The 12,962-nt window shown below is 45.3% G+C and overlaps 2 protein-coding genes across 2 annotated transcripts in view; both read left to right on the forward strand.

Annotated features, from left to right (window-relative positions):
- Positions 1-12,962, forward strand: part of LOC135534853 (parvalbumin alpha) — a 352,035-nt gene that overhangs the window by 286,839 nt on the left and 52,234 nt on the right. The window lies entirely within an intron of this gene.
- The window catches only part of LOC135528390 (synaptogyrin-1-like), an 11,877-nt gene continuing 2,523 nt past the window's right edge, over positions 3,609-12,962 (forward strand). Inside the window, 6 exon segments of the mRNA XM_064957443.1 lie at positions 3,609-3,950; positions 10,527-10,615; positions 10,784-10,932; positions 12,559-12,636; positions 12,639-12,665; positions 12,668-12,702. Coding sequence (XP_064813515.1) covers positions 3,852-3,950; positions 10,527-10,615; positions 10,784-10,932; positions 12,559-12,636; positions 12,639-12,665; positions 12,668-12,702 — 477 coding nt within the window. The 5' untranslated portion in view covers positions 3,609-3,851.

The raw sequence follows: 12,962 nt of genomic DNA on the forward strand, positions 1-12,962 counted from the left end.
GCCCCAGAAATGTTGATACAATTGTCTGCTTGTTGTCACTAAAGTACCTTATCACAACCCCCAGGTACTTAGCAACACTTACTTTGGGCGGCAGGGTAGCCTAGTGGTTAGAGCGTTGGACTAGTAACTGGAAGGTTGTGAGTTCAAACCCCGAACTGACAAGGTACAAATCTGTCGTTCTGCCCCTGAACAGGCAGTTAACCCACTGTTCCCAGGCCGTCATTGAAAATAAGAATTTGTTCTTAACTGACTTGCCTGGTTAAATAAAGGTAAAATTTAAAAAAAAAAACATCAGTGGACTCATCGAGGAGGCTGAAACGCTGGTCACCCACATCTGCGACTAACTTGTTCAGAAAGTATGGTGCTAGAACACATTAATCATTTCTGTGCACTTTGTCCTATGCATTTTGAAGTGGGTAACAGTGGAGTCTGAGAAAGCAGCTCTACATGCTTCTCCAATGTGATCACATGCCAGCATGGAACAGTGTTCAGCGATAGCGAATGCCATGGTAGCCTCAGCTTTATTGCAGAGTCAAATTTTTTTAACCATAAATGGCAGATTGTTTTGGGTGGAACTGTTATTAGGCTTTGCCTTTTGAGTTTGTTTTTGAGTTGTCATGTGTTTTTTTTTACATCACTAAGGTCGGGGTAGAAATCAGCCTTACAATACAAATCAAATCAATCTACAGGTGTAGACCTTACTTACCTGCTCTAACCAATGGTGCGGGAAAAAAAAGAAAATGAAAAAAGGTGTGTGTGTGTGTGTGTGTGTGTGTGTAGGTAAGTAAAGAAATAAAACAACAGTAGAAAGACATTTGAAAAAAGAGTAGCAAGGCTATATACAGACACCTGTTAGTCAGGCTTATGGAGGTAGTATGTACATGTAGGTATTGTTAAAGTGACTATGCATATATGATGAACAGTGAGTACCAGAAGCGTAAAAAGAGGGGTTTGCGGGTGGTGGAACACAATGCAGATAGCCCGGTTAGCCAATGTGCGGGAGCACTGGTTGGTCGGGCCAATTTAGGTAGTATGTACATGAATGTATAGTTAAAGTGACTATGCATATAAGGTAAACAGAGAGTAGCAGCAGGGGTTGGGGGAGGCACACAATGCAAATAGTCCGGTTAACCATTTGCTTACCTGTTCAGGAGTCTTATGGCTTGGGGGTAAAAACTGTTGAGAAGCCTTTTTGTACTAGACTTGGCACTCCGGTACCGCTTGCCATGCGGTAGTAAAGAGAACAGTCTATGACTGGGGTGGCTGGGGTCTTTGACAATTCTTAGGGCCTTCCTCTGACACCGCTTGGTGTAGAGGTCCTGGATGGCAGGCAGATTTGCCCCAGTGATGTATTGGGCCGTACGGTTTCTGGGATAAAGGTGTTGATGTGTGCCCTTACCAGCATTTCAAAGCACTTCATGGCTACGGACATGAGTGCTACGGGTCTGGAGTCATTTAGGCAGGTTGCCTTTGTGTTCTTGGGCACAGGGACTATGGTGGTCTGCTTGAAGCCTGTTGGTATTAGACTCAATCAGGGACATGATGAAAATGTCAGTGAAGACTCCTGCCAGTTGGTCAGCACGTGCCCGGAGCACACGTCCTGGTAATCCGTCTGGCCCCGCAGCCTTGTGTATGTTGACCTGTTTAAAGGTCTTACTCACGTCGGCTACGGAGAACGTGATCACACAGTCGTCCGGAACAGCTGATGCTCTCATGCATGCCTCAGTGTTGCTTGCCTCGAAGCACGCATAGAAGTGATTTAGCTCGTCTGGTAGGCTCGTGTCACTGGGCAACTCGCGGCTGTGCTTCCCATTATAGTTTGCAAACCCTGCCACATCCGAAGAGCGTCGGAGCCGGTGTAGTATGATTCAATCTTAGCCCTGTATTGATGCTTTGCCTGTTTGATGGTTCGTCACAGGGCATAGTGGGATTTCTTGTAAGCTTTCGGGTTAAAGTCCCACACCTTGAAAGCGACAGCTCTACCCTTTAGCTCAGTGCGAATGTTGCCTGTAATCCATGGCTTCTGGTTGGGGTATGTACGTACAGTCACTGTGGGGACGACATCCTCAATGCACTTATTGATAAAGCCAGTGACTGATGTGGTGTACTCCTCAATGTCATCGGATGAATCCTGGAACATGTTCCAGTCTGTGATAGCAAAGCAGTCCTGTAGTTTAACATCTGCTTCATCTGACCATGTGTTTATAGACCGAGTCACTGGTGCTTCCTGCGTTTTAATTTTTGCTTGTAAGCTGGAATCAGGAGGATAGAGTTGTGGTTGGATTTACCAAATGAAGGGCGAGGGAGGGCTTTGTATGCGTCTCTGTGTGTGGAGTACAGGTGATCTAGAATTGTTTTCCCTCTGGTTGCACATTGAACATGTTGATAGAGATTTGGTCGAACTGATTTAAGTTTCCCTGCATTAAAGTCTCCGGCCACTAGGAGCGCCGCCTCTGGGTGAGTGGTTTCCTGTTTGCTTATTGCCTTATACAGCTGACTGAGTGCGGTCTTAGTGCCAGCATCTGTCTGTGGTGGTGAATAAACAGCCACTAAAAGTATAGCTGAGAACTCTCTAGGCAAGTAGTATGGCCTGCAGTTTATCACAGTATACTCTACTTCAGGCGAGCAAAATCTAGAAACTTCCTTAGATTTCGTGCACCAGGCAGTATGCCCGTGTATCATCTCCAATAAATGGCTTCAACCAGCCTTTGAATTCATTCCCACTCCTTTCTGCATTTTTGAGTGTACAGTTTAGACTGAGACATGAGCTAGCCAGCTAGATGTTTAGCTTATGTCACAGAGCGGCAGCACACACACTGTGGACAACGTGAGTAAGTGACTGAGGCTGTATGTCAAATGCAGTGATTTATTTTTGTGCAGTTATTTATTTTAGACAAAGAACATTTTACATTTACATCCCGTCCTGAATGTAAACCAGGGCGGGATCAATCAGTGGCGGCTCCTGCATGCGCTGTTCATTTGCAGTCTGGACACGGAGGGGTGAACATCTCCTGCTCTGACTACAGCTGGGAGGGACTGCTGCGCGAGGACTGCTTTGGGACAAGGGTGGGGCCCACGGCAGCATCCGCTGCTCTTTGAGAAGAGTAAGAACGATATGTGCTTCCACGTCAGTCTCCAAAAGTCTCCAATAACACCAGAAAAAGTCGCTAGATATGTCGCTAGCCTATTTTTTTAGAAAATGTGTGCTAGAGGGGTCTGAATACTCACTAAATATAGCGACAAAGTCTCTAAGATAGCAACACTGTATATATACACATAATATGACATTTGAAATGTGTTTTATTTTGGAACTTCTAGATTTGTGACCTGTTGCCACGAGAAAAGGGCAACCAATGATGAACGAACACATTGTAAATACAACCCATATTTATGTTGATTTATTTCCCCTCTTGAAATTTAACTGTTAGCACATCTTTACAACACTGTATATACACACACAATGATATTTGAAATGTCTTTATTCTTTTGGAATGTCTCTGAGTGTAATGTTTACTGTTCATTTTTATTGTGTATTTAACTTTAGTTTATTATCTACTTCACTCGCTTTGTTAACATATGTTTCCCATTCTAATAAAGCCATTGAATTGAATTGAGCGAGAGAGAGAGAGAAAATCACAGCACAGGCAGATAGACAGCAACAGACACGAAGCGGGGATTTGAGATAGGACCAAATAGACTGAAGAGGGAGTTGGCGAGAGAGAGAGGGTCAATACGGGGACATATTGATTTGAGGAATATTGCGTCAAAATCGGTTAGAATAACTCTGTGTTCCCTGAGTGACGGGAAGGGAGATAACACACGCACGCACACACACCGTCCGGAGTCCGAAAATGGAGGGCATGGCATATGGAGCTGGGAAGGCTGGAGGTGCTTTCAACCCTATAACGTTCTTCCAGCAGCCACACACCATCCTCCGGATCCTCTCGTGGGTGAGTACCGTTACAGTTATATCGCCTATACCGTTACAGTGGCTACGTGCTGCTCATTTCAGGCTAATAACGGCGACGGTCGTTTGTTATGCATGTGTGTTTGACTCAAAATGTGCGCCTCTCGCTGGATGCCTCCCGGTTTTTCAATTCTCACTTTCCCACCAGTGCGTGCATGTGTACTTTAAGCATAACAGACCTGTCGCGTTAGCAACACTGTCCAAATGTGTTGTAGTCTAGTTGGAACCTGAAACATGGTCAATGTTTTGGGGATGCAAGCAACAAGGCGCACGACCCGACGCATGTGGCCTACGATTTTGAAGCGGTTGTAGCTATTGAACCTAGAGAAATGCAGCCATAAGCACAGTGCCCACGTGTTTTGTTGTAGTGTGTGCTTTGCCCCCTGTTCGATCTGTTAAATCCGAGGGAGCGTCCCAATTGGCATCCTATTCTCTATACAGTGCGCTATTTTTGACCTGGGAAATAGGGTGACAACTGTAAATCAACTACAATTAGTTTTTCGTTATTCATAAGAATTTGAGAAAGATTTAACTATTTTGGCTATGCATAAAGAATACATGCCTGGGCCTCTCCAGTGGCTCAGCAGTCTAAGGCACTGCATCCCAGTGCTTGAGACCTCACTACAGCCCCGGTTTCAATCCCGGTTTGTCAGAGCCGGCCGTGACCGGGAGAATCCTGAGGCCAGATTTTCCTTGTTAGATCGTGCTCTAGCGACTCCTTGTGGCAGACTTGGTGCCTGCAAGCTGACTTCGGTTGCCAGCTGTACGGTGTTTCCTCTGACACATTGGTGCGGGTTAAGTTAGCAATGTGGCTTGTAAGGGTCTTGTTTCGCAGGACGCATAGCACTCCTGGGTCCATACGGGAGTTGCAGCGATGGGACAAGACTGTAACTACCAATTGGGGTAAAAAAGTACCAAAAATATACAAAGATTCATGCCTTTCTATTCCTTACTAAATTAACTTGAAACTAGTCCACATATAGTCTAGATATTGTTTATTTATAGTGATCCAGTGGGCCTATAGTACAAGCAAAAAACTGTCTGGTGTAGCAGCCTTCACAGGGGGGTGTGGGTGTGTTTTCAGAGGGTTATACATACCATTGAATGGTCACCTATAGGCCACAACAATGACAGAATAAGAAGTTTCACTGATAAGAAATACCCCTTTAGGGACAGACAGACGGAGAGACAGACAGACATGTAGTCTACTCATCCATTTCGTACCAATGCTACAGAACAGAAATAACATAACTCATCCACTCCCTGTAGTTTATGTGATGGATAACCATAGAAATATAATCTATAGAAGGGACCTTACCATTCAAGGCAATTATGGTATAATGGGTGGTAGATTGTATTTCTATGGGATAACAGTGTTGAGGTCGCAGCTCAATGAATAGACTCTGATTAGAGATGACATGTTGTGGGAAGGGAAGTGTGTGTGTGTGTTTATGTGTACGCGCACACATTTTTCACATTCACCATTAGTACAACTGTGTCACTTCCTGTTTTCACTTTGTGGATGATAATAATTTCCTGTGTAGACATCTGCAGCTCCGCCTCCAGGCGTGACCTCAGAGAAACACCTTGGTTACTGTACCTATGGTAACAGCAGCAATTAGGATTAAACATATAAAGGTGTCAGTTGTTTTTGTTTTCCCTCTTTCTTATTCTTTCTCTCGAATCTCTCTTTATTCTCTTTCTCCTTATTCTCTATCTATCGCTCGCTCTCTCTCTCTCCTTATTCTGTCTGTCTCTACCTTTCTCTCTCCCTCTCCATCTCTCTGGCTGGTGTTGAGTTACAGTATATACAGGTTAAGTAGCAATAACGTTGCAGGATCACACATAGGTAGCAGAGAGAGAGAGAGAGAGAAAGGGACAGCTCTCATCTAACATCTTTCTTTCTCGTTCTCTCTTGTTTTCTTTCTCTCTCCTCCTGTAAAGTCATATGGACTACGCATGTATATTAGTACCTATATGTTCAGTAGTGGAGGCTTTGGTAGTGGAGGCAACAGTGTAGAAATATAATCTCTAGAAGGGGCTTGGAACCTCTTGAATGGGCAGGAATCAGGATTCTATGTTTGGTACTGACAGGCCCCCGATGTGCCCCACATTCTGACACCATACTGCTAAACACATTAGGCTTAATGACTAGAGGTCAGAGTACTGTACACTCACTCACACACTGTCACACACGCAGGCATGCATGCTAATGCAGACACATACGCACACAGGCTCACATGCACACACAAATATAAATTATTCTGGCAAATCTAATGCCTACTTTCAAAATGTCCCATCGGATTGTCACAAGATCAGGACCCCACGTGGTGGCCTGCACAATGCCTGCTTTGATTTGGGCCTGGGGCCTTGAGATGAGAAGGCTACAGGACAGGGCCTTGGAGAAAACACATTTACCTACTAGAGGGAGAAAGGGAGAGAGAAAGAGAGAGCGAGAGAGGGGGTAGAGAGCGAGAGGAGAACAGAGGGAGGGAAAGAGAACATTCCATGTGATGCCAAATACAATTCTGACCCAAGACCTTTTCTAACCCAATTAGCTACTAAGTGTGAGTCCCAAATGGCACCCTATTCCCTAAATAACATAGGGTAATGATCAAAAGTAGTGTACTATATAGGGAATAGGATGCCATTTAATTTGCCTGTTGATCTGAAATGCAGTGGTGTGTGTGTGTAAGAGATCACTAAGTCCCAAGGGGGATGTTGATTCCCAAAGCATTGTGGGGCACTGGGGGAAACACCAGGGGGTTTTAATATAGAGAGTAAAAGGTCCAATTAATATGAAGGGAACTCCCCTATATACACATACAAAAAAATAAAGGGAACACTAAAATAACACATCCTAGATCTGAATGAATGAAATATTCTTATTAAATACCTTTTTCTTTACATAGTTGAATGTGCTGACAACAAAATCACACAAAAATTATCAATGGAAATCAAATGTATCAACCCATGGAGGTCAGGATTTGGAGTCTTAAATTAAAGTGGAAAACCACACTACAGGCTGATCCAACTTTGATGTAATGTCCTTAAAACAAGTCAAAATGAGGCTCCGTAGTGTGTGTGGCCTCCACGTGCCTGTGTGACCTCCCTACAACGCCAGGGCATGCTCCTGATGAGGTGGCGGATGGTCTCCTGAGGGATCTCCTCCCAGACCTGGACTAAAGCATATGCTAAAGCGAGACATGATGTCCCAGATGTGCTAAATTTGATTCAGGTCTGGGGAACGGGCGGGCCAGTCCATAGCATCAATGCCTTCCTCTTGCAGGAACTGCTGACACACTCCAGCCACATGAGGTCTAGCATTGTCTTGCATTAGGAGGAACCCAGGGCCAACCGCGCCAGCATATGGTCTCACAAGGGGTCTGAGGATCTTATCTCGGTACCTAATGGCAGTCAGGCTACCTCTGGCGAGCACATGGAGAGCTGTGCGGCCCCCCAAAGAAATACCATCCCACACCATGACTGACCCACCGCCAAACCGGTCATGCTGGAGGATGTTACAGGCAGCAGAACGTTCTCCACAGCGTCTCCAGCCTGTCACGTCTGTCACATGTGCTCAGTGTGAACCTGGTTTCATCTGTGAAGAGCACAGGGCGCCAGTGGCGAATTTGCCAATCTTGGTGTTCTCTGGCAAATGCTAAACGTCCCACCTGTGGACGTCGGGCCCTCATACCACCCTCATGGAGTCTGTTCCTGACCGTTTGAGCAGACACATGCACCTTTGTGGCCTGCTGGAGGTCATTTTGCAGGGCTCTGACAGTGCTCCTCCTGCTCCTCCTTGCACAAAGGTGGAGGTAGCGGTTCTGCTGCTGGGTTGTTGCCCTCCTACGGCCTCCTCCACATCTCCTGATGTACTGGCCTGTCTCCTGGTAGCGCCTCCATGCTCTGGACACTACGCTGACAGACACAGCAAACCTTCTTGCCATAGCTCGCATTTATGTTCCATCCTGGATGAGCTGCACTACCTGAGCCACTTGTGTGGGTTGTAGACTCCATCTCATGCTACCACTAGAGTGAAGGCACCGCCAGCATTCAAAAGTGACCAAAACATCAGCCAGGAAGCATAGGAACTGAGAAGTGGTCTGTGGTCACCAGCTGCAGAACCACTCCTTTATTGGGGGTGTCTTGCTAATTGCCTATAATTTCAACCTGTTGTCTATTCCATTTGCACAACAGCATGTGAAATGTATTGTCAATCAGTGTTGCTTCCTTAGTGGACAGTTTGATTTCACAGAAGTGTGATTGACTTGGAGTTACATTGTGTGTTTAAGTGTTCCCTTTATTTTTTGGAGCAGTGTATATACTCACACACACACACTCTGATTTGAGTCTTCATGTGGAACGATATGCTTCCTTTCAGCTCCAATGGCAGGTGTAATATTCAAATAAGGCATCAGAAACCATTCTACCAAAAAGAATACCAAAAAGATATGCATGAACGCCTTTCATGTGTGTATGTTTGGTCTATTTTGACATTAGAATGATAGACAAGGATTGGAATGAGGTGTGTGTGTGTGCTTCCTTTCTCAAGAGGAGCAAGGGGAGATGAGAGATCAGTAGCATCCATCCCTCCCTCTAGCCATCCCTCTCTCTCTCTCTTTCTTCACAGATCACTTCAATTAGATGAGTGCTGAAGAGGGACCAGTGCTCAAAATAGAAGAAAATAAAGGCACCCAGAACAGGAAAGGGGGGACACTTTTTCTCCCAGTGGTTTAGATAGATGGAGAGGACCTTTTCTCCCAGTGGTTTAGATAGATGGAGAGGACCTTTTCTCCCAGTGGTTTAGATAGATGGAGAGGACCTATCCATCTCCCAGTGGTTTAGATAGATGGAGAGGACCTATCCATCTCCCAGTGGTTTAGATAGATGGAGAGGACCTATCCATCTCCCAGTGGTTTAGATAGATGGAGAGGACCTTTTCTCCCAGTGGTTTAGATAGATGGAGAGGACCTATCCATCTCTCAGTGGTTTAGTTAGATGGATAGGACCTTTTCTCTCAGTGGTTTAGATTGATAGAGCCTTTTATCTTAGGGCAATTCATAATTCCATTGACATCAATAAACAACTAAGTGAACATTTGACTTGAGTGAAATATAGGATTTGCCCCTTCGTAGAAATAGCATGAGCCCTATATTCTGCCTGTGTTTAGTACTGTAGGTATATTCTGCCACTGTTTATACTGTAGTGTAGTACTGTAGGTATATTCTGCCAGTGTTTATACTGTAGTGTAGTACTGTAGGTATATTCTGCCAGTGTTTGTACTGTAGTGTAGTACTGTAGGTATATTCTGCCAGTGTTTATACTGTAGTGTAGTACGGTAGGTATATTCTGCCAGTGTTTATATTGTAGGTATATTCTGCCAGTGTTTATACTGTAGTGTAGTACTGTAGGTATATTCTGCCAGTGTTTATACTGTAGTGTAGTACTGTAGGTATATTCTGCCAGTGTTTGTACTGTAGTGTAGTACTGTAGGTATATTCTGTCAGTGTTTATATTGTAGGTATATTCTGCCAGTGTTTATACTGTAGTGTAGTACTGTAGGTATATTCTGCCAGTGTTTATACTGTAGTGTAGTACTGTAGGTATATTCTGCCAGTGTTTGTACTGTAGGTATATTCTGACAGTGTTTATACTGTAGTGTAGTACTGTAGGTACATTCTGACAGTGTTTATACTGTAGTGTAGTACTGTAGGTATATTCTGACAGTGTTTATACTGTAGTGTAGTACTGTAGGTATATTCTGACAGTGTCTATACTGTAGTGTAGTACTGTAGGTATATTCTGACAGTGTTTATACTGTAGGGCAGTACTGTAGATATATTCTCTCTGTGTGTTTCAGTAGAGATATCAATCAAATGTATTTATAAAGCCCTTCTTACATCAGCTGATGTCACAAAGTGCTGTACATAAACCCATCCTAAAACCCCAAACAGCAATGCAGGTGTAGAAGCACGGTGGCTAGGAAAAACTCCCTAGAAAGGCCAGAACCTAGGAAGAAACCTCGAGAGGAACCAGGCTATGAGGGGTGGCCAGTCCTCTTCTGGCTGTGCCGGGTGGAGATTATAACAGAACATGTTCAAATGTTCATAAATGACCAGCAGGATCAAATAATAATAATCACAGTGGTTGCAGATGGTGCAGCAAGTCAGCACCTCAGGAGTAAATGTCATTTGGCTTTTCATAGCCGACTATTCAGAGTATCTCTACTGCTCCTGTTGTCTCTAGAGAGTTGAAAACAGCAGGTCTGGGACAGGTAACACGTCCGGTGAACAGGTCAGGATTCCATAGCCGTAGGCAGAACAGTTGCAACTGGAGCAGCAGCACGGCCAGGTGGACTGGGGATAGCAAGGAGTCATCAGGCCAGGTAGTCCTGAGGCATGGTCCTAGGGCTAGTGTGTGTATAGTAGGAATAGACTATTATCTTGGTGTGTATGGTTGACACTCAACACACTTCTTTCTGATCCTTCCCTCCTCCCCTTTCCTAATCTCTCCCTCCCATCTTCCCTCTCTCCCTCCTATCCTTCTCTCGTTACAGTTTTTCTCTATTGTGATCTTTGGTTCGATAGCCAACGAGGGTTACGTGAACCGACCGGACGAGGCCCAGGAGTTCTGTATTTTCAACAGGTGACACACACACACACACACACTGTAGTAGTTACTGCTCCTCTTCTATGACTCTGTCTGATCTCTTTGATATTCCATATGTGCATCTCATCTGTTATGGCTGTTGTTACTTGTTGTTGCCCGACACATTTCCCCATCGGGACAATACAGATATTGATTGATTGACAGGAACCAGAATGCGTGTAACTATGGACTCTTCATGGGAACCTTGGCCTTCCTCTGCTGTCTGGTCTTCCTGGCCCTGGATGTCTACTTCCCACAGATCAGCTCCGTCAAGGACCGCAAGAAGGCTGTACTGGCAGACGTAGGGGTTTCAGGTGAGTGGAAAGGGGGAGCAAGGAAGAGAGAGGGAGGAGGAGATGTATGGAGAGGGAGTAAAGGGAAATGAGCGAGAGGTTGGATGGAAAGAGGGGGAGAGGGATAGATGTGTGTGGAGGGAGAGGATGGAGAGATGTGTGTAGAGGGAGAGAGGGGAGAGATGTGTGTAGAGGGAGAGAGGGGATAGATGTGTGTAGAGGGAGAGGATTGAGAGAGGGGAGAGATGTATGTAGAGGGGGATAGATGTGTGTGGAGGGAGAGGATGGAGAGATGTGTGTAGAGGGGGAGAGATGTGTGGGGAGAGATGTGTGTAGGGGGAGAGGATGGAGAGGGGAGAGATGTGTGTAGGGGGAGAGGATGGAGAGATGTGTGTGTAGAGGGAGAGGATGGAGAGAGGGGAGAGATGTGTGTAGAGGGAGAGGATGGAGAGAGGGGAGAGGTGTGTAGAGGGAGAGGATGGAGAGAGATGAGGGAGAGGATGGAGGGAGAAGAGAGATGTGGAAGAGGGTGGGTAATGTCTGTGTCCCACCTGCTCATTTAATGAGATGGAGCTTAACAACAGAAAACAAAAAACAAAATGGTCGATCTTCAGTGGTTTTCAACTACTGGTTGTCTATTGTTGCTGCTCACTTCCTGTCATGGGAGAGGGAGAGAAAGACACATCCATTACAAGCATATTAGACTGTGTGACGGGTTCTGCCTTCTGAGGTGGATGTAGTTACCGTAGGAACAGGTTGCTGAGTGACAAGAGGGTATGACATGGTCGCTGACTGTTGAGTTGTATAGTGAGCCTGCTTCTTTATTTCAAATCAAATCAACGTTTATTGGTTGCGTACACAATGTGCCGATGTTACTCTCTCTCTCGCCATCTCTCCCTCTTTTCTCTTCCTCTCTCTCTGTCTTGTTTTTCTCTCTCTATTTCTCCATCTTTTCATGTATGTAACAAGCTGTATGTAACAAGCTGTATGTAACAAGCTGTATGTAACAAGCTGCATGTAACAAGCTGCATGTAACAAGCTGCATGTAACAAGCTGTATGCAACAAGCTGTATGCAACAAGCTGTATGCAACAAGCTGTATGCAACAAGCTGTATGTAACAAGCTGTATGTAACAAGCTGTATGTAACAACCTGTATGTAACAACCTGTATGTAACAACCTGTATGTAATACAGTGATGAGGCAATATGTATCAGCAACCTCCCGTCTTCCACTCACCCCCCTGTCTTCCACTCACCCCCCTGTCTTCCACTCACCCCCCCCCCCCTGTCTTCCACTCACCCTCCCCTGTCTTCCACTCAACCCCCCTGTCTTCCACTCACCCCCCTGTCTTCCACTCACCCCCCTCTCTTTATCCTTTCTGTCCCTTTAGTTCTAGTGAACTGACATGTAAGATTCAATGTGACCTTTCTAACTTCTGTTTTCTCCTCCTTTCCTTCCTTTCTGCTCCCTCATCCTCCTTTCATTCCTCCCTCCCCTCTCTCACCCTGTCCCTCTACCTCCCTCTTTCCCTTCCATCCTCCTCCTCTTTCTCTCCCTCTCTCCCTCCTCCTTTTCATCCCTCTCTTTCTCGCGTTTTCTCTCTCACTCACATATATATATTTATTTATTTATTTTTCTCCCTGCAGCATTCTGGTCCTTCATGTGGTTCGTGGGGTTCTGTTTCCTGACCAACCAATGGCAGGTGGCAAAGCTGGAGGACAACCCCTGAGGGAGGGAGGGGATGCCGCTCGTGCTGCATCACCTTCGCCTTCTTCTCCATATTCACCTGGGTACGGTACACTTTACTCCTTTATAACACTATCACCTTCTTCTCCATATTCACCTGGGTACGGTACACTTTACTCCTTTATAACACTATCACCTTCTTCTCCATATTCACCTGGGTACGGTACACTTTACTCCTTTATAACACTATCACCTTCTTCTCCATATTCACCTGGGTACGGTACACTTTACTCCTTTATAACACTATCACCTTCTCCATATTCACCTGGGTACGGTACACTTTTCTCCTTTATAACACTATCAC

This window comes from Oncorhynchus masou, chromosome 5 (genome assembly GCF_036934945.1).
Source record: "Oncorhynchus masou masou isolate Uvic2021 chromosome 5, UVic_Omas_1.1, whole genome shotgun sequence".
Classification (NCBI taxonomy): Eukaryota; Metazoa; Chordata; class Actinopteri; order Salmoniformes; family Salmonidae; genus Oncorhynchus; species Oncorhynchus masou.